This window comes from Rhinatrema bivittatum, chromosome 3, assembly GCF_901001135.1.
Source record: "Rhinatrema bivittatum chromosome 3, aRhiBiv1.1, whole genome shotgun sequence".
Classification (NCBI taxonomy): Eukaryota; Metazoa; Chordata; class Amphibia; order Gymnophiona; family Rhinatrematidae; genus Rhinatrema; species Rhinatrema bivittatum.
Genome location: NC_042617.1, coordinates 393,108,750 through 393,134,347, shown reverse-complemented (window position 1 = coordinate 393,134,347; position 25,598 = coordinate 393,108,750). Strand labels below are relative to the sequence as shown.

The window sequence follows — 25,598 nt, the reverse complement described above, 5'->3', positions numbered from 1 at the left end:
CCGAGTTTTGAACTTCAAAAAAACAAACTTTGTAGAAATGGGGAAATATCTGGAGGCAAAACTTGAAGACTGGGAGAAAATGGGAGAGTTAGAACAGCAGTAGGTCAAACTGAAAGGAGCAATTACAAAAGCAACAAATCTATATGTTAGAAAAGTAAGCAAAAGTAAGAGAAATAAGAATCCAATCTGGTTCACAAAGGAGGTGGCTGATATAATAAAAGCAAAAAAAGAAGCTTTTAAGAAATACAAAGAATCCCAAAAAGTGGAACACAGAGAGGATTATCTGGGAAAACTGAGGGAGATGAAAAAAGTAATCAAGAAAGCAAAAAGTCAGGCAGAGGAAAGGATTGCCAAGGAGATAAAGCGAGGTAACAAAACATTTTTCAAATATATCAGAGAAAGGAGAAAGGTACATAGTGCTATAAGTGAAATTGAAAGGGGCTAAGGATCAATGGGTTGAGAGAGATGATGAATTAGCAGAGATATTAAACAGTGTTCACTAAAGAAGATCCTGGAGAAGGACCGTCACTTGTTATCAAGACTGTAGAAAGGGGTGGACGAGATGAAACTCCATTTATGGAAGATAATATATGGGAAGAGCTAAGAAAACTGAAAGTGGACAAAGCCATGGGACCTGATGAGGTTAACCCCAGAATACAGAGGGAACACGGAGATGTCCTGGTGGGTCCACTGTGTGACCTGTTCAATAGATCCCTGGAAAAGGGTATAGTGCCTAGTGATTGGAGAAGAGCAGCGATGGTCCCACTCCACAAGAGTGGGAGCAGAGAAGATGCTGGAAATTACAGGCTGGTTAGCATCCCCTCAGTGGTGGGAAAATTAATGGAAATTCTGCTGAAGGAAAGGATAGTGAACTATCTACAATCCGGTGGATTGCTCGATCAGAAGCAGCATGCTTTCACCAGGGGAAAGTCCTGTCAGATGAATCTAATTGATTTCTTTGATTGGGTGACTAGAGAAGTGGATCAGGGAAGAGTGCTCGATATAATTTATTTGGATTTCAGTAAAGCTTTTGATACGGTCCCACATAGAAGACTCATTAACAAAATGAGAAGCTTGGGAGTCAGCTCCAAGGTATTGGCGTGGATTACAAACTGGTTGACGGATAGAAAACAACGGGTGATGGTAAATGGAACCTACTCTGAAGAAAGAATGGTGTTACGTGGAGTGCCACAGGGATCAGTGTTGGGACCGGTTCTGTTCAACATCTTCATGAGCGACATTGCGGAAGGGATAGAAGGTAAAATTTGTCTATTTGCGGATGATACAAAGATCTGTAACAGAGTACACATCAGAAGGAATACAGAGAATGAGATGGTATTTAAGGAAGCTGGAAGAGTGGTCGAAGATATGGCAGCTGGGATTCAGTGCCAAGAAGTGCAGAGTCATGCATCTGGGGTGTGGTAATCCGAAAGAACTATATGTGTTGGGGGTGAAGGGCTAATGTGCACAGAGCAGAAGAGAGACCTTGGGGTGATAGTGTCTAACGACCTGAAGACGATGAAGCAGTGTGACATGGCAATAGCCAAAGCCAGAAGAATGCTAGGCTGCATAGAGAGAGGAATATATAATAAGAAAAGGGAAGTGATAATCCCCTTGTACAGGTCCTTGGTGAGTCCTCACCTGGAGTACTATATTCAGTTCTGGAGACCGTATCTCAGAGGACATAGAGACAGGATGGAGACGGTCCAGAGAAGGGCGGCCAAAATGGTGGATGGTCTCCATCTATTAACTTTTGATTGGCAAATAATGTCATATAATATAGGCTATAAGATCACATTTATCTTGTACAGCATTCTATACAGAATATTATTACTAGCACACAGCATGCTTTCCTCAGATTTACCATTACTTTTAGAGAAGATAAGAGACATAAAATTCTACTTACCGTTGCGCCAGCAATGCCCCGTGGACCAGGTTCACCATCCAAACCACGACCACCCTGTAAACCAGACAGAGAAAAATTAGATAGCACGCCCTGTTCCTTTCATATCCTCGATAACAGTTTTATTTAAGAATGTGCATTAATTTAATACAAAATAGGAAATTTTAACAAAACGTCCCCTTTTGTTTCAATTCATTTTAAAATAAAACAAAAAGAAAGCTGACCAAACTTTTGTTCATTTTCAATTTTTTTTTTTTGTTTTTTTAATGTTCACAGTCAGTAAAAAAAAAAATATTAAAAATCTGACCCTCCCAAACCCACTTACCATATTTTTCTCTTTCTCCATGGGTCAGAGGATATCCTTGCTCGCTCTTGCTCCACCGGTAGTACGTATATTGGCAGATCGAGGTCAGTGCCATTGTTAATTTCGTCTGTACAAAATGTCACTGGACAGGCCCAGATTCAGGCGAGTGCCATTTCATTTGGGAGAAATTAACAATGGTGCTGGCTTCAGCTTGCTGGTGCTGTTTCTGACCAATCCCACAGAAGGAGCAAGAGCAACCAGGAATTGCTCCTGCCCCACAGAGAAAGAAAAATCTGGTATGAGGGTTCAATGGAATGGGGAGGGGGATTGGAGTAAGGCCTGGGAGGGGTTGATTTTATTTATTTTTTTTTTTTTGCTTCTCCAACAGGACCCAACATTTCTTTTTTTTTTTTTTTTTTTTTTGCTTTCCTTCCATTTTTTTAAATTTCCTTTGTTTTGCTTTTTAATTTTAGATAAATGAAAAGAAACAAACAAGAGGAAGACAAAAAAAAAAACCTAAACAAAAACAATGACTGTGCACATCCCTAGTGTTACTGAGGTTGAATATGGGCTGGTTTTCTCAGTCAGTCCTAAAAACATTTTATTTACCATACTACCGTCCTTTTACTTAACTTTGTTTTACCATGTCCACAAGCAATGTAAAAGCATTGGGACTCTCAAATGAAAAAGAAAAACCTTCTGAGCTATTTTATGAGCCTGATTTTCAAAGGCATTTTCATGTATAAAACATGGATTTTTATAAATGTAAGTGGGCTTATTGAAAATTGTCCTGGGAGGGAGCAATTTTGTGTATACTTGTATGCATACTTGAAAGCACCATTCCAGGAGCAGGGAAACCATTAATGGGTACACATTTACATCTGCTCCCAAGCAGGCGTAAATGTGTGGGAGTATGTCATGCTAGGCTCCGTGTACACCTACTAATTTTCAATGTGAGCTGAAGTCTGCCTGTACTTTCTACATGGGGCTGTTATAAAAGTGACCTCCCTAGGCTGGCTATACGCACACCATCATTCTGTATTCCCAAATAAGCTTAAGGGGTAAGTGGCAAACAGAGCCCTGCAAAGAGAGCGAAAGGAAGAAGAACGGGATCTGGTGGCCATTTTCTTTCAGGATCCAATGATCAACTGAGAAAATGGGTATTAGTTCTAGAAGGAAAGAGCTGGCTGTCTGTACAGAGATAGGTTCCAGCCCTGGGTATTAGAAGTGCATGCTACAAGAAGAGCTCGAGAGTTAAGAAAACATTGGGTCTGCACTAGATGGCACTAGTTCCCTGACCTTAGATTACCCATTTTAGAGGAAAATCCATTCTTCTCAGCAACTCCCTTGATGCTGTCTGAAATGGGTTTTTTTTCCCAGTTCACAAGGTGGGAGACTAGGAGTTAGGAGAGCAGGGCAGTGTAGGTTTGATTTTAGAAGAGAAAGGAGTGCTTTGGGTGCGCTCTCCAAGTTTAGGCCCCCTGCCTAGATAAGGAAGCTCCCATGCCAATTCGACTGATCAGGGCTAGAAAAAGAAAGACAGAGAGATGTTTGCCTTTTTTTCTCATTTTCTTGAGTTAGGTTTTGGGGAGGATGAGATCCCGTCTCCAGGAATTCAGGAGGGATCTGTACACCTCTATATTCAGTATGGAGGAGGTTGCAGAGACCGATGCAATGTTCCCGTATTTATTCCTTTGTTGTGTTTTACCATCTGCAAGGGTTGGAAGTAATTTTTCTGCCCCCTTCCTTACCCAGAACTAGAAGTTTAAGAACTGTTTCCAGTAAAGACCTTTCCTCCAAGAAGGTCCCCTGCTGCCAGTTGGTGAAGAGGAGTTCAAGGGAGAGAAGAGGAGGAAGACCCTTAGAGACCCCCAATGGAGTTTCCACCTTGGGGCACAGGACACAGCCAGGTTGGAGATTGGGATTTCCTTTTGGACTTTCTGGTACTGTAAAGAATGGAACCCTAACCTTGCTAGGATACCCCGGTCACATTGGGACACTTATTCCACCCCATAGAGGATAAGCAGATCTCAAACCCCTACAATGAGGGACACCTCCACAAGGTTAGAGAACTTTAAAGCTGTACTCAGACCATCCATAAACCAAGATGTAATTGAACTTTGTGTTATTTATACATCTTAATCATTTTCCCCCGAATTACAGTAAACTTTTATCTGAATGCCCATCCAGTGAGTTCAGCCTGGCTTGTACATCTACCTTCACCAAAGAGTCAGAGTAGCACACAACTGAAAGTAGATTTCTTTTACCTGCCTGGGCCTAGAAGCTCATCCTGCCCCCAATAGACAAGTGTCTACCCCTTGGGACAGAAACATGGGGAGAGAATCAGTTGGAGTCAGCCCCAAAATATAAATGCTTTTCTGGACCTTTAGGATGTAGCCCATCCATTAAAAAGTGTTTACACCACAAAAAGATAATGTTACAACAATGGGTTCATTTGTGGTGTTCGTGTTGGATGCCTTGGTCTGATCCTTTAACATTCCAAGTTTCTGCTATAGTTTTACTTATTGTACATAAGAAATACATTCTTTTGCATAGGCAACATATTCTTCCAAAAATGTTTACTTCTTCAGCATGCACTGGTTAGATGGGTTGCACTGAATTAAAAAAAAATATAATCCAATTCCTATTTTATACAATCAGTATAGCTAGAGTTTAAAAATAATAAATTGCTTTTTACCTTGGCACCTTTAGATCCCATTATGCCAGTTATTCCTCTCAAACCTTGAGGACCCTGACAATAGCAAAATAAAGATAGTTGTGACAATATCTTTGACTATCTGTTTATATTTAAAACTATGCAGCAACCAAGTTGCCTTAAACTCTCTGAACATCTTTAGATAGGCAACAGTAATGATAAATATACCAAAATCCTGCAAGGTTTTAAAACCCAAAAAGATAACCTTTGTGCAATAATGTCGATGTTAGAAAGTAAACTTTTAACTGAAGATAATTGCAATTAATTTCCTACTGGCATGCAAGTCTGATTCACCACCACAGAGAGGGTGCCAACACCCAGGTATCCTGTGCCACAGTACCATGGCCCGAACCACATAACTGGGCCAAGAGGACTCTTTCTGATAAATACAGACTGCTAAGTATGTTTGGCAGTGATTTCTATAAAAGGTTAATATTGCGTTATCTATTCTGGCAAAGTAGATGAAAATAAATAGTCCACCATTTTATGAAATAGTATAAATTAATTGAATAACTTCCTAACCAATTTATTGCTATGCCTTGGTCAGAAATACATTCTGTCTATCCCAACTTTATTTATTTGTACATAAAGGTCTAAAACCTTTCAAAGTTTTGCTGTCATGCTTCTAAGCCCAAAGTTATGCATTTAAATATTTGCCATAACAATGTGGAATGAATTTTCAAAGATCACTAGAAATCCAATCTCAGTATTGAAAATACCCCATTTAGATGCAGAAGCTTTGGAACATCTAACAGAGGAATTGCTTTTCAAAGTGTTAGATGCTTAAGCATCAATTTGAATGAATGTTTGCTTCTATGCCCATTAGTCTGCATAATTTGTGCATCCATGCGAATGCATTTTCCAATTTTTAGCCATCTCAAAAAAAAAAAAAAAAAAAAAAAGGTTCTTTTGAAAGCCTCACAGAAGTATTAAGAAATTCAACAGTAATTGATTTATTCAAATCAAAACTTTATATTTTTTTAAATTCCAATATTTAACCACCACCAATCCAGAGTAACATAAAATATTGCAATCCATAGTTATAAAAAATAATGGTATATTTTGTTTCATTTGTAACAAATCTGAAAAAAAAGGTATGGATTATACAGAAAGGGAAAAGAAAAGTAATGGCAGCAGAGAAAATTATAACATGTAGCCATTTTAGAAAGCATAAATGGGTAGCTTATGTCATATGAAAGGGCCAGGCATGGAACCCCACTGTCCTATAGGTGCTGGGCATTTGAAGAGCACACTCAGCATATGAGCATAGCAGAATGACTATCAGTTATTGTACAAGAACCGCACAAGTATAAATTATTATAAACAAAAAAAGAAAAACTAGCAATACAGTCTGGAAACAGCTGGCAGGTTTTTAAAACAATTGTTAGTTAACAACTAAACTTACAGACTAAGGACCTAATTTACAAAGGCTTTTCTCCCAGTCTGTCTATGGGGAAAAAGTTTGGTGACATGCCCTAAATGTTGCCTAGCTTTGGGTTACGAGATATATAGAGGTAGATATTCAAAAGCCACTTAAGACGGATAACCTAAACTTATCCATCTAAATGGAAAGTTCTGGTATATTCAGCCTCTTATCCATCTATATTTTAGCCAGATAAGTCATTATCCAGCTAAGATCTAACCAGATAAAAGAGGCATTTCAGGGGCATAACTGGAATGGGCCGACTTATTCGGCTAACTTAGAGGATAAGTAACAACATTCAAAGTTATCTAGACAAGGTGTCTTGGTAACTTTAGACCTGCTATTAATAAGCAGGTGTAAAATTAGCTGGTTATCTTATCCAGTTAACTTTATATTTTTCCGGGTATAATCAGCGGCATGGCTGCACCACTGAATATCCCAGCAAAGTTAGCCGGATAAGTCTATGCACCTCACTTACTTAGCCAGCTATATCTTAATACTGACCTCACAGTATCTAACTCCAGTCCTTAACACATTATGCGCTACATTTTCAAAAGCTCAAACAAATGTTAGATGTCTACAATCTATACTTACCCAGCTATCAACATTAGACATCTAGCACATTTTCCAAGAGTATTTTATTTATTTAAAAACATATATATTCTGCTAATCTTAAAATAATTACCCTCAGTTGTGAATCAAGATGCAATTTGCAAACTGCTAGATATCTAAATGGAATGCTATTTCTATATCTAATCAGACACTAAGCATTACAGGTATCTAAGTGGAAAATGTTTTGACTGGGACTGTTTCTATATATATTTTTTTTTTATTATAGGAACAATTACTGGTATTTTAACTTGAAAAAATATTTTATTTCTAATTGCCTAAATTTTTAAAGATGCACTTCCATTTTCTCGGAATGGAGAAAAGTTCCCACACAGCCTTTGCTGTGTATTTTCCATGCTCTGCTTTCTTTTCTTTCCATAATAATCCTATTTCTTGATTCTGGTACTTGCCTGTTTGTCGTACTTGAGTTCTGTATCACTTAATTTGTGAGGGGTTAGCACAGAGCTGGGTTAGACTTGAGCATTAGCATGAGGCCTAGTTAGTGAGGCTTGGCTAGGTTAAGGATTGTCAGCTTCTTTCCTGCTTTATGCCAGTATGCAGAAAAGACTTCTGGATATCATCATGAACACAGTTAAACAGAAGAGGAGAACTGTGCCCAGCAGCTTTAAGAACATTTGGCATGGAACATGGCGATCTAATAACCACCTAAAAAAAGATATTTCCTCTTAACAGGTTAACAAGCTGCATGACTAATCAAGGATAGTATATTCTCGAGCATGAGAAATGCGCTCCCACATATGCCTGCAAAGATATCTCTCCTATTTCCTAAGAACATAAGAACTTGCCATGCTGGGTCAGACCAAGGGTCCATCAAGCCCAGCATCCTGTTTCCAACAGAGGCCAAAACCAGGCCACAAGAACCTGGCAATTACCCAAACACTAAGAAGAACCCATGCTACTGATGCAATTAATAGCAGTGGCTATTCCCTAAGTAAAATTGATTAATAGCCATTAATGGACTTCTCCTTCAAGAACTTATCCAAACCTTTTTTGAACCCGGCTATACTAACTGCACTAACCACATCCTCTGGCAACACATTCCAGAACTTTATTGTATGTTGAGTGAAAAAGAATTTTCGCCGATTAGTCTTAAATGTGCTACTTGCTAACTTCATGGAATGCCCCCTAGTCCTTCTATTATTCAAAAGTGTAAATAACCGAGTCACATCTACTCGTTCAAGACCTCTCGTGATCTTAAAGACCTCTATCATATCCCCCCTCAGCCGTCTCTTCTCCAAGCTGAACAGCCCTAATAGGGGAGCTGTTCCATCCCATTTATATTTTGGTTGCCCTTCTCTGTACCTTCTCCATCGCAACTATATCTTTTTTGAGATGCGGCGACCAGAATTGTACACAATATTCAAGCATCAGATCAAATAAGCTCTACTACTAGTAGGGAAGATAAGAGAAAAACTCCGGCTTGGCACACTGTGCAAAAAATGTACCATCATAATGTGTGTGTGAAAAACCAACACACAGTACCGCAGCATCAGAGAGCGCTTCTAGCAGCAGTGACAGCAACTAACTACAGACCAGGCATCGGCATTCTTGCTTGCTTCCCTTCTGGCCAAAGTGGGGAATAGAATGGCTTGAGTGAGAGATAATCCTGTTCATTTTGGTAGCTAGGCTTGGAAAGAAGTTTCTGGGTAGAGCTGGCTTACCCCAGATTTTAAATTTTGTGCTTTGTTTATCTACCAAGTTTATCTATTTGATAAATGAGGCTTGACCGACGTGCCGCAAATGCGCAGTAGACAGCAGCTCTACTGCGCATGTGCGGGCGAACACGTCGGTCAGAGCAGAGCGTCAGCTCTTTGAAAACATGGCGGCGGCGAGGAGCGGTGGCAGCGCGCATGAGGGAGGGAGGGACGTCCCCCGGAGATCTTCTGTTTGTGCCATCCAAAGGGGTTGTGAATGAGCTGAGAGAGGGGGAGGGAGGGAGGAGGGCGTGACTGAGGGGGGAGGGAGGAGGAAGTGACTGAGGGGAGGGAGGAGGAAGTGACCGAGGGGAGGGGGGAGGAGAGAGGGAGGGAGACTAGAGGGGGGAGGTGGGAGGGAGAATAGAGGGGGAGGGGAGAATGAGGAGGGGGAAGGAAATGGACCGAAAAAAATTTTTTAATGTAGCCCGTTGTTACGGACTTAACGGCTAATCTAACTATAATAAAGAGCAAAGCTGCTGCGCACCTGCATTGCTGATATGCAAACTGAGTTCCGCCCCTCTCCCTCCCTGTACTCTCCAGCTCCGTTCCCTTTTTCTCGGTATGGAAATTGAGCTCCACCCCTCTCTTTCCCTGTACTCAGCAGCTCCGTGCCAGTCTCTCTCTCACTGTAGTCCAATCTACTGTCTAGTACCACATTTGGAAATTGAACTCCGCCCCTCTCTTTCTCTCTCTGAATTGTCCAATCCCCTCTCTACCACCACACAGTGCACTCAAGCTCAGCTGCACTCTCTATTACCACACAACTCCATTTTGTACCTCTTATACCGCACAGTATTCTTCTGTTCTTGGATGGGCATTTACTACTAGTAATAATAAATATTATAGTACTACTGGTTGGTCTCTCCTCCTGTGCCTGTATCTCACACACACTTCCTGTTAGTCATGTTAGTGGCTGTAACAAATTCAGATCCTAGCTGTGTGAGGTTAAGAATATATGAAAATTTCTTTGCTTCAATGAAAACCTTCTGCTTCAATGGGTTCCTCATTATTACTGTTTTTATCCCCTGATGCTTGAATTGCATCTGTGTTTTTGAACGCTGACTCATTACTATTCTCCAGCTATTTGTTCTCCATAATCTGGAGTCAGTTCTGATTATCACTGTGTGTGTGTTATCTTTGGAATCTGAGTTTATTTGTTGTTCTTGGTGAAAGTATGGATCTAGTTCCCCTGAAATGTATGGTCCTTTTCAAACTCTGGACATTTACCTATATCTGTACATCAAGTTAATGGCAAATGAAACTGACCAGCATAAAATTATTTAATCCATTTTAAAAATAGCCAAATTAAATTACTTTGAGGCTGTGTTAGCTCGAGCAGTGAATGGCTTGATAACAGCCAGAGGAAACACCAAGTAGACTCTGGCTGTGATGTCAGTGCACTTTAATTACAGTGAGTTTAACTCAAATAAATCGGCAGCATGCCTTCACTTTAGAAGTTACAACAGAACAATATAGCTCACCTTATTTCAAGGATGAACAAATCTTTAGTTAGGGGAGGTCCTTGTAATCTCACCCTGCTTTCTGGGGCCTCCTCAAGCTCTCTCTGCACCTGCCAACTTAACCCCTGGCTAAAGGGAACTCCCCTGGACCGGAATCCCTTGCAGTGCTGATCCTTAAGGAGGATCTGGCCAGCTACCTGTGACCAGTCCTTTAAGTTGGTTTGAAGGAGTTTCTTTATGGACTCCCTCACAGAGGCTAAATCACAAAATGTGATAATGCATGGAAAGCAGCTAATAACACTCATTTAAAAATTTTACATGTACTATTTTCCATCTTTTTAAATGTAATTATGCATCTGTGAAGACACTGGAAAAACTTATACAAAACTGCTAATGAGCTGAATCATGCAAATCATGCTATATGGCCTTTCAACAAAATCACTATTTTCAAATCAGGTCCCAGCAGGGCAGGTGTGACTAGGGGTCATTCCTATACCATTTGGACTTCACAAACCCCATAGAAAGAGTAAGAGATGTGGCGTGGATAGCAGGCATGAGGCAAGACCTAGGAGGTTCCAATTTTTTAAAATTTTTCCATTTTTTTCTTCCTGTACTTTTTGATGTTTATTTCATTTCAAATAAACTAAGTGAACAGAAATCAGCATAAAACAAAATGAAAACCCCCCACATTAAAAAAATGATGAAAAAATAAAATTGTTTTTTCTTGCACACCCCGACTATTTAAAATCAACATCCTAAAATGAGACATTAGTAATACAATCCTGTGCACCCCTGAGCTCTGTTAGCATGTGGGATGTTCCTGCAGGGTGGTGGGAAGGCGACACCTAGGGGAGAGAGGAACTCCAGCAGCTGTTCTCAAAATGGTGCCTGGTTAAAGCAACTTCAATTGCTTTATTCCAAGACCTGCCTGCAAGCCGGCACACTAAGCCCTACAATATGTATGGGATCTCTTGTTATTTTTCATTTGGATCGTTCTCCAGATCAGCCCAGTGTGGGGCTTATCTGGGATAGAGGTACAAAACAAGAGCTTAATATGGAAGGACAAGTAGTCCTGCTATTGAGTTAACTTCTTGGCTGGAGAAAAAGGGAGGGCTCATTTCCAACAAGGGACTCTTGTACAGTTACTTAGAATCATAAATGGTCTCCAGAGATGAGACAGAGGATAACAGTTCCTTTCTTTTCTCCTTTGAACGTGGGTAAAGATGGGAAATGATTTTCAGAAGTCTAATAATGGCATTTGGACGGACTATAAACAGACTGACTGTACTCTGTTAACGTTTGATTATACTCTGCTTTGATTTTGAAACGCACGAGAATTGCTTGGGAAGAACAAGCCTCGTGTGTTTTGATCTGAACAGCCGCAACTGGAATTGCACTACCAGTAGGGTCCAGCTCATGTGCATGAGAGTTACTGGGTTACCTGCCAATCCTATTACAAATGTGAAAGATTGTGCTGAAGTTCTCATGATATACCATACTAACGTAAGCAGGAACTGAAATGTGAAGTGTCCTTGCATATTCCTTAGCTCTTCGGTATTTATTTCACTCTTGAAACTCCTAACACTGTGGGAGAAACTCTATTTAAGACAAATTGAAACTCTGAAACCTTATTACAGAAGTGTGGAGGAATACTCTCTCTTTTATAGATGTGAACTCACATAAACCCTCTCTGGCACTTCATATTTTTGGAAGGGAGATTTAAGCTAAACAAATGTACCTTACTCTTTCTCTACCCGTAAACCCAGACCTTCAAAATTGCTTTCAATGTTATTTGAAATGGCTTACATTTTATAAAAGGAGAAAATAATATGAAAAGAAGTCAATATTGTTAATGAAAATACTTTACTGGAGGGCCTTGGGCACCAATTTCACCAGAACCTCCTTCTTCACCTTCTTCACCCTGAAGAACAAAAACACATTATTATTATTAAACTGTTAAGAACAGATACTACACTTGATATTAGCCAAAAGGCCGAGAAGCAATTTATTATTATTATTTATAAAGCGACACAGACAGGGTGGGGAGCTGGAGAAAAGACACAAGACTTGCAAAAAACCCCAAAAATATGAAAAGATGCTCATATACAAAAAGATGTGTGTGAGAAACCCGCTGCACATACCAGAAAAAGCACCCCAGGGCTGATTCACATTGCCTGCCCTGCCAACAATCTGTGGCACATCTCAGCCCCGGATAACAGAAACAGCCCCACTGGCAAGCCTGGGTAATGTCCAAGCAAATAGCAGGAACTGCAGCCTTTTTGTTTTAAATATGGGGAGGGCAGTCTTCAAAAGATTCCACCCAGGTAAAAATCGGGGACTGAAAGTTGCCTTCCCCCACGGGGGGGGGGGGGGGGAAGTACACGTGCCGCAAAGAGACCAGGGCTGGCAGCGGAGAGCGGAGCCAGCGAGCAACGCGTGGGGATTTCATTTTGATTTATGGTGGAGAAGGGTACCGAAGTACCTAGGGTGCCGCCAGACCCCAAATTTTCAAAGAGAAAGCTTCCCTTTGAAAATCTGCTTCCAGGCCTTGCATACATTTTAAAAATAACCCCCATAATGATCTCCCCAGGACATTGTGATAGGGTTGCAATACTATGTACCCCATTTGCATTTTGTCAATAGCCCTGAAAACATAACCTAAATTGATAGCGCCAACTAGTAATAATCAGCATTGTGATATTCAAGGAATCTTACCAATTTTCCGCTAGGATTTTGCCAATTTGTGAGAATTTTTATGACAATTACTAAGGCAAGCTCTCACATTTCTACAAACAGAAGACACTGCCAAGCTGCAATCTATTTGCTTTCATTCTGGGACTACTCACATAGCCCTACTAACAATTTCAGTGGTAAAAATAAACCCTTGTCCTCCAGACAGAACTCTGCTCACAATATTTTTTAAAAGAAACAGAAACATGCTTTGACAAGATACTAAAAGATACCATTTCTGATTGAAAGAGAAACTAAAAGGAAGGAGGCTCAATAGAAAAGCAAAGAAATACTTTTTTAATGAGAGCAGTAAACACCAAAAATCCAGCAGAAGAGATAGGAGTGGAACCAGTGAAGGATTTCAAGCATGCTTGGGACAAAGGCAAAGAAACTTTAGTGACAGGGCAAGGATGGGAGAAGACCAGAGAGTGACAGGAATCTGGGTACAGGGACTGTCTGTCTGCTGATACCTCAGACAGCAGAAACCTTAAAATCTTAAGGAGTAATTTTCAAAAGGATGTACGCACTTAAAACTGAGCATAAGTGGGCTTTAGAAAATAGCTACAATATACAGTATGTTAACGAATTGTCAGTAGGTATGATACAGGCTACATTTACGCCTGTGAATCCTCTTAAAAGTTACTCCCCATCGTCAGTTCGGACTACACACTAAAGACTACTGTCCACTTGCTGTTTGTTAATTAGGGACTCCCGAATTGCTCCTGTATCTTGTCTCATTTTCCTTTTCTATTTGGTGTGCTCTGACCTGTAATGTTCTGTACTGAAGGAAGCGTGCAAAGGGATTTCATAGTTAATTTCTGTTTGTTAACCAGCTGCTCCACTTCAAGTTTTGAACAGTAAATATTTGATTGTTGAACTGAGAACATTTATCTGTTAACGTGTTACATGATGGAGCTCGCTGTGGTACATAAACAGTAATAACAAAAGGATGCAATGTAAAAACTTAATTTTATTTTTGATACCCGCACTTTGCATGACTGCTGCAATGGGATTTTCCTATTGTCATCTCTGGGAAAGAAGCCAAGCAGCAGATGGTGAGGGAGCCAATAGATCTATTGTCCACATTTCCGAGACTCACATACATACACCAAAAAACTACCCAAATTGCCTACATGTGTCCATGTTTAGAACTGTGCTTCAGTTTTATGTTGCCTACAACCAACTCTTATCAAAAATTAACATTCCTAGTGGCAAAATGATTTATGAAACCAATAAAATTTTAGGTACATGAAAAATAAGGTGAAAATAATGTCTAACACTTGATATTTTGTGAAGTTTTTTTTTACATTTAATATACCTATAGGCATCAGCATTAAACACACATTAGCAGGGGTGTTAGCTAATTCTCATAAACTAAGCAGATTAATGTGTGTTATGAACTGCGCTGCCCGCGGGCTTCCCAGCGAGCAGGCGCTCACTTACCACCCTGCCCTTCTTCACAAGACGCGGCAGGACGCCGCTGTTGGGCCTCCTGTGCGGCTGGCGCCGCAGACTGTCGCTGCCCATGCAGCCCGGAGGCCGCCCTGGAAGTTCTCCTCCTCCGTGGTCGGAACCGCGGCCTTCCTGCCCCTCACGGCGGGGCCAAGACTGCCCCCGATGACACCAGCATCTTCGCGGCGCTAGGCCACAAGCCCCGGTCCCATCCGGTGGCTGGAGCCGCCCCCGGGGCTCCCCGCAGTGGCTGGAGCCGCTGCCGACGTCAGGGCCTGCTCCTCAGGCCCTGCCTGCATCTGTACGCACAGATGCTGTGCAGGCCGCTGTCCACGGTCCTGCACAGCCCCTGTTTCCTGTTCCTTAGGCGCCGGCGTGCGCCTCTCTGCATGATTTAAAGGGCCAGGCACAGGAAGTGTGCTGGCCACACCTTTAATGGGACTTCCTGCTTTAGCCCTAAATAGAGCTGCTCCGTCAGTCTGTTCATTGCCTTGCATCAGAGTGACTTCCCTCTGGAGGCTCCTGCCTGCCAGAGCCTTGTAAGGTCTTCTGTTCTTCGTGGAGCTCCTCGTCTTGTCTGCTTTTATACCACGTCTTCGTGTCTTGCCTGAGGTCCCTGACCATGTCCTGATGTTCCACCATGATCGTCCTCATCCTGATGTGTCTGCCTGCCAGGATGTTCTTCCCTGCGTCTTCATTTGGTGCTCCTGAGCCTTCTGTTCCTGCTAAGCCGTGGTTCTCGGATGGTGTCGTGCCCGAGAATGGAGTGGCCTGCAGGTGGGATTTGTCCCTGTGCTCCTGAGTCTCTGTTCCCACCAGCCATGGGGGAAACTTCGGATTACACCGGCTTTGTCATTGGAGCTCCGCCTTGCCTGGGTCTTCCCTGCGCTTGTCCCGCTCCCCTGGGACAGGGTGGTCCATGACTCAGTCCTGCGGGTGGGCTGAGTAGGGCGCCCTGAGAGACAGTGCCAATGTCCTCCTGCCTTACGTCTTGTCTTGTTTGGATGTTCTTCGTCATGCTTGTGATGCCGTCGCATCAACCCAGTCTCGTCCAAGATGCCCTTGCATCAATCATAGTCCTGTCTACGTGTCAAGGCCTCCATATGCCCTCAACCTGAGGCCGGCCTGCTGCTCCTTGCCGATCAAGAGGCAGGTCCGAAAGGGCTCGGAACAGTTGGAGGACCATTCCCCTACCAACATCATTTGTTGTTGGCTCTGGGAGCTTGCAGGCCCAGCAGAGGGTAAGACCGTGTTTAGCCATGCTGGGACATGAGGTCACCCCTCGGTTCGGCCCTGTATTCGTCTGGGGTTGAGCTGAGGCCCAAGAGCACACTAAACACCCCCATCTCAACAATGTGTGCTATTTACATGCAGGTCTCCAACTGGAGCGCAAGCAGGCCTCCGAGGAGCGGGTAACCCGAGCCAGGGTCCAGAGCCACAGATAGATCCGGTACAGGAACCACAGGTCTGAGGAGACAGGAGCAAGCACCAGGCGATGGAACTCGTTGCCAAGTCAACTAGCAAAGGGTGAGGGAGGTGCTTATGAATCCCAACCTTGTGATGTCATCAGTCGGGGATGCCAGAGGTTCCCGCCATTGGGCCTTTAAAGGGAGGCCCAGTGGCACACGCGTACGCGCCTAGGAAGGCGTGGAGTCGGCGTGGGTGGTGGCAGCATCCCGGCCCCCATGAGGAGCCTTGAGAACCTGGAGGTATGCGGCGGTAGCGGCTAGCCCTAGCCACGAGTTGACCCGGAGAGGAAAGCAGGGCAAGACATGACGTGAGTTGAATCGGTCACAGCCGTCTGCGACCAACGGTCATAACAAACAGGTTTGCAAAGACCAGAGCATACTTAATTCTTACTGTTCTCCAATCTCATGAGTCAAACTCTGGTGGTTATATCTGCAACAGCCACAAATGACGTATTGGTTTATTGTTGCTGAAAGTCATTTTACTTTTACTTTGCTGCTTTTAACTGTGCTCTGCTACAATTGTTAATGTCAGTGCTGCTCATGTTTATTATCTGAAGACACACATTGTATGAAATAAACAACTACTGGTCAGCAGCACCTGTATCCTAAATGCTTATGCTTGGTTTGTTTTTATGATGGCCCATTTTTTCTAGGGCACAGGTGTGCCAAGGGGAAAATGAGGGTGCTGCAAACTTTTGGCACCCCACGGAGATGGGGAGTGGGTCACCGCCATTATCACTGCCAGCAGCAAAGTCTTTCCAGCCCACATCTTCTGCACGATGGCCCCCTCCTCCCCACCAGCAGGATGAATCAGCAAGCAGCACTCTTTACCCGCTGCTCCCTCATCTGCTGGCTTGAGAAACTGCGGGACCTCACATGGTTCCAACTTGAACAGCTGGAAGCAGGCAGAGGAGACAGCAACAGGACAGGAGCATTGGAGATGACCCCGAGGGGGGAGGGGACAATGGTAATGCCAGATGGGGAGAGGAAAGGGAAGGGATGGTGGTGATGCCGGTGGGAGGGAAGGGAAGTGGTGATGCAAGGTGAGTAGGGCAGAGAGGGAATGGATGTGCCAGGGTGTGAGAGAAGAGTAGGGAAGGTTGTAATGCCAGGTGGGAAGAGGGAAGAGAGGTGGTGCTGCCAGCAGGGGCCAGGGTAGGGCAAGAAAGATAGGGAAGGTGTTGATACTGGGGAGGAAGAAAGGGAAATGGTGCCGCCAGAGATGGTAGAAGAAAAGTAAAGGCTGGTGGTGAAGCTGGGTGGGGAGGGGGGAAAGAAGGGAAGGGAAGGTGATGATACCAGGAGGAGAGGGGGAGGCAGGAAGGAATGTAGTGATGCCAGTGGAGAGGGAGGAGATAGAATGATGGTAATGCCAAAGGGTGAGAGGCAAGGAAAAGTGATGATGCCAGGGAGGAGTGGCAGAGGGAAGATGACACCAGGAGGTGGAAATGGGAAGGGAAGGAAAGGAATAAACTCAGTGCTGAGTGAGCTGCGGTACAAAAGGTTGGGAACCACTGCTCTAGGGTTAACAATTGGTTGCATTTTTACAGGATAGAATGCTGGAGTCCTGGTTTTACGCTACTGCATTCATAGTCTTTTCTTAGGGAAGTCAGAACTACAAAGCTATGTATACGATGGATTAAAGCTAGTACTGAATCAGCTCAACCCAAAAAATGGAGCCAATTGGTAGCCCTGACTTCTATGAATGTGTAAAACAATACAGCACATTTGGCTTCAACCAAATGAGAAACTGTTAATGAAGAACTTATGTCAGACCTACTCTCATCACTGTGAAATACATTTCCAAGATTTTTACAATGCAAAATGGTAGATTCCAATACTTCAGCTTGCAAACAAACCAGAGGAATCACCAGGTACATAAATGTAAAAAAGATAAAATAAAACACAAAAAAAGGTGATTACTAAACATTAAAGTAAGGGTCCCCAAAATACGATCCACACTCCACTCTCAGCCCACCAAGCTAGTTTTTCCAGCTACCCCAAGCTTGTCCTTCAAGAGCGCAGATCCAACACAGAGTCTTTTTCTTTTGTTTTTTTCATCGTACAGGAGGCAGAAAGGCTGGTGGAATTTCCCAGGTCTCACAAGCAAGATGTCAGCCACTGACAGAGGAGCTCAGACCCCACCAGTGGGAGAAGACCCACCCGACCACCGCCACTGGCAAGGAGGCCAAACTCCGTCAATAGGAGAAGAGATGCCGGACCTCAACATTGGCAAGAGCTGATAACAGAGAGGCCAGGCCCCACCAGTAAAAGATCAAAAGGCAAGGTACTGATGGAGAGGGGGAGACTGAATGAGATGGGAGAGGACAGGTGAGGGTGAAGAGAGGGGGTGCCAGAAAAGGGCGGAGATAAAAGTAAGCATGAATGGAGGGAGGGGAGAGGGGAGTGAGTAGCTGTGTATGAGAGGGAGGAGAAGGGGTAAGTGAGAGAGGGGAGGAGGTATGAGAGGGAAGGGAAGGGAAGGTGTGAGTGTGTATGTGTGAGAATAGGGGAGAGGGAGCGAGTTATACATTCATATACAGGCATTCACATACATCCACATACACATATATATATATATATATATATATATATATATATATATATACCCATATGCACTCCTCTGGGTGCTGGGTTCCTGGGGGTGTGACACAGTTGCCAACCTCAAAAAATGTAGAAATATTACTGAAACTCTTGGGAATCCTATCAATTGCTTACCCCTTTTCCCCAGCATTACAAAACAACAAAAGGCACAACTCTTGAATGTTAATTAACGCCTATAAATCAGTTATTATAAGGAAGAAATCATATGTAGTGGTGTACAGATAGGGATATATCAGCCTGTCACCAATATTTTTCTAATCATCTTTCACAGTGTCTTATTTTTCAAATTGCTTTTTCTACATTATGTTTTTGATTGGTATATATCATCATATGGTCTCTGAATATCAGAGGCAGTGGAATGTTTTTTTTATTGCGGAGCCAGCCAAGCTCTACCCAAACTCCTGGATTGGCCATTGTAGGAAACAGGATGCGGGGCTTAATGGACCCTTGGTCTGACCCAGTTTGTCAATTTCTTACTGCCTTGGGAAGCATGCTGGGTAGACTAGATGGACCATTTTGGTCATTTTCTGCCGTCATTACTATGTTACTACGATACTATGTAACTCCGCCCCCAACTCTGCTGCAAGCTCCGCCTATGTTCCCACTGCAATTTTTGTACATTACTTTTACAGTTAATGTCATTCTGTCTTATATACATTCTTCACATCAATCAGACTATAATTCAGAGGTGGCCATCTCCGGTCCATGAGAGTCACAAACAGGCTAGGTCTTCAAGATATCTACAATGAATATGAAGGAGATAGATTTGCATGCACTGCCTCCATTGTATACAAATCTCATGCATATTTATTGTGGATATTCTGAAAACTAGGCCTATTTGTGGCTCTTGAGGACTGGAGTTGGTCACCTCTGGAATAATTATTAATTCCCAAACCAGTTAAATGCTTGATGCTAGAAAACCTCACATAGTGGTAAAAGAGGAAACAACCAAAACAGCATTACTAAGAGAAATGTCAATACTAAGTAACTATTTGTGAACACAGACTACCACCACCACCCCCCACCCTCCCCACATCCAACACACAAACAGCGCTCTAACAATGGGAGCAAAGCAGGATATTTTCCCCTACACTTCACCATATAAAAAATTGTGTCATCTAATTAACAGAACCAATAACTAAAAACTCACATAACTGTTTTAATATTTTCCCCAAAAGCAATAAAATACTTCAAAACAGCAGACACATCAAATAACATCCAAAAATTACAACTATTAAAGATTTAAAAATCTCCCACTTGGGATCTTTTGATGGCCAGTCACCCTGAGTGTGTTATGGATTGGAGCTGAATGGCCACATAAATTTTATTCTGTCTCTCTCTCACTCTCATACATATTAATTCTCTAAAGCATTCCTCATATGCTCACACACACACACACTCTCAGGCAGACACTCACCCAGATACATGCACGCAGGCACTCTCACACACACACAGGCAGGCAGGAAGGTATTGACACATGCAGGCAGGCAGGTAGGCACTCTCTCACACACAGGCAGGCAAGCACTCTCACACACAGGCAAGCACTCTCACACACAGGCAAGCACTCTCACACACACATACAAACTGGCACTCTCTCATACACACATATGCATGCAAGCAGGCCAAGGCCTCATTTTCAGTCACTATGGGATAGGCTCCGTGGCGGTCTGGACTGCTTTTTCTGCTGCTACAGGATGGGCTCCACCACTGCCTGGGCTTCTTCTTTGGCCGCCACAGGACAGGCTTCATGACAGCACAGCCAGACATATTTGCGGAGGATGGAGACCTTTTCACATGGTGCTTTCTCCTCCTCCTCAGCTATCAGTTCTTGATGACATTATTCAGGCCCCGGCAGCTGAGAAGGAGAAAGTGAACGGAAGTACTGCAAGGTCGCAGTCTTCTGATTTGTTAGGATCAGGCAATGTGAGTGAAGGGATCGCGGCAACAAGGGGAAAGGCGTCCCACTTGCCACCAATGAGATTGCTCCTTCTGTTGCTAGTGGAAATTTTGGGTAGGCCATAGCCCCTGCGCGCCCCCCACCCCTGTTTTGACACTTATGCTGTATTTGAATAATTAAACTGATAGATGTTAATTCCTGATAATGAACACTTCCTATGTAATCCATCATTCTTTTGCTGATTTATAGCTATGAATGTCATTATTGTAAACCGTTATGATTGCTACATGGAACGACGGTATATAAAATGTCTAAATAAAATAAATAAATAAATAAATATGCGACTGATTTGCTTTGGAATCCCATGTGACTCTATATAAAAGAAGAGTAACTGAGCTTTTTCCTCATTGTTTTATAGCTTCATTCCCAGTGGGCTGAAATGTTTTTTTCCTAATGCAACATTAGGTTTCGTATGCACTTGTTTCTAGCTTTCAGATTTATTTCCCCTGATGCGGGCACTATTGTGCCAAAAATTGGCTGAGTTAGATTTGGACAAAAAGACTGGGGCAGATGAAAAGAAAAGATTGCAGTGGAGTCTGGGACATGATACTGATTGTTCAATCATAAGTTAAGTATTTTTAGCTTTGCCAACAGGATGTTTTGTGAAGGAGGAGATGATGGCTGCAAAACGAAAATAATTTTTTTTTGTCCTTATAGCACATCTGGGAAATTTAATGTTGAAAAAGCAGAGGCTGTTTTTCCTTCTTTTGGCCCTGTAAAGGTGTGACCCTGAAAACCCTTCTTAACCAGCACTGGAACAGGCAGCGAGCCTGGTCCAACTTATAAAATGTAAGACAACTGTTGCGATCCTGCTTGTGGGTGGTCCTCGCGAGTGGTCTCATTGACCTCCCCGGTCGCAGCCAACGCTGCCGAGCCATGCTGTTGCTCCGATGTGGTGCTGAGTCACCTCACTGCCAGTCTGCTTCAATGCAGCCAGATGCTGCTGCCTCTATGCTTCCTGTGGCCAGGTTGCTGCCGCCGCTGCCTGATCTTCACGGCCGGAATGCCCCCGACTCCAGCTCTCCCTGAAGTCCTTAGGAACACACACCTCTGACGGTTATTTAAAGGGACTACGGCAGGAAAAACCCTGCGGCCTCTCTTGATGACATCTAGCCTACAGCCTATATAAGAGCTCCTCAGTCACTTCCTGATTGCCTTTGCAAGGTCCTTCTAGTTCTTTGGTGGAGTCCTCTATGTCTTCATTCCTGGTCTCTCATTGTGTTCCTGGTTCCTGTGTCTTCCAAGTCTTTAATGTTTTCTGAGTCCAGGTCTGTGTTCCTGAGTCCAAGTCTTCGTTTCTACATTCCACGTCTTGTTCTTGATTCCAAGTCTTCATCCTGAGTTAAGTCGTCAGTCCTTGTTGCTAGTTAAGTCTCTAGAAGCCCTTCCTTGATTGTAAAGACTGAGTCCTGGCTCTGGTCACTCCGCATAACCCCCCCAAGCTGCAACAAACCAGCCCCATAACACCTAAAAAAAAGGGGAGGGAGGGAGGGGATCAGGCCGGCTGCTCGCATCAAAAAAGGGGCGGGCCCAATGGCTCCGCCCCTTTTTATATTCCATTCAAAAACCCAGTGACACAGCGAGGCCGACCAACCACAGCCCTCAGGTCGGCTGAGTCGGCCCCGCCGCATAACAGGCACATCATCGCAGGGGAGGGGGGGCGGAGAGCAAGGACGTGCGACCTGGCTCTCTCCCTCGCTCCCCGCCCCTCCCCCACCCTCCAACATCTGACCGGAGGAGCCCGGCTGGTGCCCATATTATCATGGGCCCAGCGAGACAGGCTCCCCCGGCCCTTCCATATTGCTTGTAAATAATAAAGTTAATGCAAGGAACAGCTGAAGTCCAGACTAACTTGTCCTCCAGCAAGGCCACAGACTGCTTGTGATGTGTCACATATGGTGTCAGTTTGGGAATTTCTGTGCTAAGCAACTGCACAGGCAAAAACCCAAGGTTTTTGGAGGCTTGTTGGGTGATTCCTGCAGAGAAGCAGCTGGGCTGTTAAGCGAGACACAGAGCACTGAGAAGAGTAAAAGTTCTTGAGTGATTCCTGCCCAGAGAAGCAGTTTGGTGCAGAAGCAGTGCTGCTAAATGTTTATAGAGCACTGAGATGAGTAAAAGAAAGTGGCTCAGGTAGAACACAGAATAAAACAGTTGGATTTTTTTTTTTTTTTTTTTAACACAGAGAAGAGTGTCCTGAGGCCTGACACCAAAAGTAGCTTTAAAAGTATTACTGCAAGCAAAGGAGAGTAGCGCCACATGGTTAAAGAGGGTCTGTACAGTGAGTTAGAGTTGAACAAGCAGGGTTTTTCTCCCCCTTTTCTTTCCTTTCTTCCTACATACAAAAGAAAGGAAAAGTTTGAAAGGGCGTGGCCATCTGGATATAAACCAGCCTGGTTTGTGCTAGAGTATGACTGAGTTGGAAATAGAGGTTTGGTTTCAAATCCTCCTGGAAGGACAGAGGCAACTGTAAAGTGCCAGATTTCCTAGCTTGTACCCAGAAAGATGTAGAAGCAGGACTTACGCTCCTAACTACCAACATGCCAGGAGTAAGACCAAGGAAGGGCTCAGTGCCCATGAAAGCAAAGGGAGAGAAGCAGCCCTATGAATAACCTGACTGGGTGTCTACTATCTAGAGGAGAAAATCCCCATAGGTACAAGAGGAAGAAAATGATAGCATTTCAGTCATTTTGAGGCTACAAAATGACTGAAACTGGCTGAATCCAAATGTACTGGGCTCAGGGAGACACCTGAGGAAAGCACTACAGAAAGGCTTGGCAGAGAGCCTAAGGGATCAGTAACCACACTGCTGGAGCAGATTATGGAAATAGAAACAACAGCTGCAAAAACAGACATGGCTGATTGCAGGAAAAGAATATAGATTTCTGGAGAATGAATCTACAGAGACTGTAGACAGTGGGGGGCCTTATGGTATGGGACTCTTTTGAAATAGGGGAGGGGCAGACCAGCCCTGAAGAGGCATAACCCCAAAGTTAGGAAACAAAAGCAACCAAAGCTGGGCTTGGACCGACAGAGCCAATTAACCAAAATTCAGAACAAACACTCGGGCCCTCTCCCCCACTAGCCAAACTAGCCCTGATAACCAGGAAAAGGGGTCGTTGCAGGGTGAAGATAAAACAGAAGTAGAAACAATAGAGAGGCCTGCCAGTGGTGTTGCAGAGGCCTGAAGAGGATGTAATAAAGACTGAGAAAGATGGAGAAACTGTTGGTAATGAAGAGGAGATAGATGGCAAAGAGACCCATCTTACTGACAGTGCAGAACCACAACCTGCTAATGAGCATAAGAAAGAAGGAATAGAGCAAGTGCACTTGGAAAGTCCCAAGGAAAAACAGAGAGTTTTTCAAGGGAAGCAGCAGCATCACCTTAAAACTTACAAAAAAGTGCTCACAGAAGGAGTTCCAGAAGGAATGTGCCTCAAGGGAAAGGTTGTGTTGCAATTGGTAGTCCGCAGGCTGCTCCCGCAAATTGCCGCTCTCACCTCCACCCTGGCCTGATGCAGCTAACCGGCACAAATGGCGAGATGCCCAAGATGCCAACATATGGTAGATGTCGCTGCTCTTGTTGCTCCTCTGCCACCGAGCCAGATGCTCTTCTTCGCGGCAGGCCACTCCTGCTCCTGCTTCCTAGGTGTGCCCATGCAACACACTCTGATTTAAAGGGACCACGGCGGAAAAAGCCCATGACCCCCTGAGAATATCATCACGAGTCTTGGCCTATAAAAGGCCTTGCCTGCCTTCAGTCCTTGCCTCAGCAACAGGTCTCCCTAAAGTCCATGAAGAGTGAGTTGCCTCAGCATTTCTGTCTTCAGTTCCACCGTCCTTTGTCCTTATCTTCAGTTCCAACATTCTTCATCTTGTCCTTGGTCCTGTGATCCTAGTCTTCAGCTTCCGTGATCCTTCTTCAATTCTTCAGTTCTTCACTGTGCCTTGCCTCCTGTGCTACTCCTTGCCCTCCTGCACTGCCTATCCATTCCTCCTTCCCTTCAGATGGATACCCAGTACTTGACTTTGGTCTGATTCCTGGACATTCTCATCTGCTGTCTGCTATTGGCCACTGCCTGACTCCTAGAACTTCCAATGATCTACCCTTACAAGAATTCTGACCCCATGTAAGAAATCCAGAGAATCTCAAATCATTCCATAGCCCCTCCAGGAAAATACCTTTAAAGGACTCTACAAACAAATACAGGAACGGTTGGGATAAGAGAGGTTCAAGCGTGACATTTTGGAAAAAGAATACAATCATGCCAAGAAAGGACTCGAGTCCATTATCGTTAAGAAAGATGAAGAGAAATAAATCCTACAGACCTGACTTCAGCAAGAAGTCTAGTTATATCAGTCCAGATTCTAAAAAGGAGGTAGACGTCTCTACCCTCGTGATGGGGACTATCCTCCACCAAAACAATCCAGAAGGGACCAGCCCTTTGCTCACGGCTCTGTTTCTGTCCCCAGAATTGCATGAACTAGGGGGAAAAAAACAAACAAACAATCATTTGGTTGTAGACGCTACCATCTGAGCCAAAAAACTTGCAGGTACACGAAGGAGTTTTCATCACCGGTATCCCACAAACTCAAGCCCTCAGGAGGGGGGTACTGCTGCCCTGCCATTGAATACTGAATGATTCCTGGACCTTCCACAGACTGCTGCCTGCCTCCGACCATAACCTACCACCAGCTACGCCTTGCTTTCTCCTGATTTGACCCCACTACATCCACAGATAACTCCTTAAGTAGAAGCTTCCACCTAAAAGCTGCCAGTCCCAGTACCCAAAGGCTCAACCTGAGGGGAACGTGGGCTGGTAAAGGCAAAGTTCCAGTTGGGCCTCTGCCTCGTCCAGGTCTGCCTGCCGAAGGTGGGGACCTGCAGGGCTTCTCCCTCCAGGTTGCGTCAACTCTACCTCTGCCCAAAGGTCCACGCCCACAACAGACTGGAACTCAGAGCTTCTTATGGACTCATATAAAATAACATGGGAGGACACTGGGCAAAGGCCACAGTGGGTGATTTTGGTATTTGGAGCTTGGTTAAGGGCAACTCTAGCGAGAATGGAAAACGATGACCCATAGCACTTACCCTGGAGTTAACTAGTGAAAGGTCCATGGACTTGAGAAGAAACCATGTAAAGTTGAAAGGATCCTTAGATGCAGGAGGGCTTGCTTCATCCAGCCCATTGATGTGGAGGAAAGGTCAGACCACTGGAGAAAGAACCCATTTCCCTGGAAAATATCCATGGAAAA

The 25,598-nt window shown here is 43.9% G+C and overlaps 1 protein-coding gene and 1 pseudogene across 3 annotated transcripts in view; both read right to left on the bottom strand.

Moving 5' to 3' along the window:
* COL9A1 (collagen type IX alpha 1 chain) overlaps positions 1-25,598 on the bottom strand; it is a 373,679-nt gene that overhangs the window by 97,258 nt on the left and 250,823 nt on the right. For all 3 annotated transcript variants that reach the window (XM_029595655.1, XM_029595654.1, XM_029595653.1), the window contains 3 exons: positions 12,001-12,054; positions 4,906-4,959; positions 1,907-1,960 (listed from right to left, as the gene is read on the bottom strand). In XM_029595655.1, coding sequence (XP_029451515.1) covers positions 1,907-1,960; positions 4,906-4,959; positions 12,001-12,054 — 162 coding nt within the window. The remainder of the gene's footprint in view (positions 1-1,906; positions 1,961-4,905; positions 4,960-12,000; positions 12,055-25,598) is intronic.
* On the bottom strand, positions 11,968-12,138 carry LOC115088916 (annotated as a pseudogene).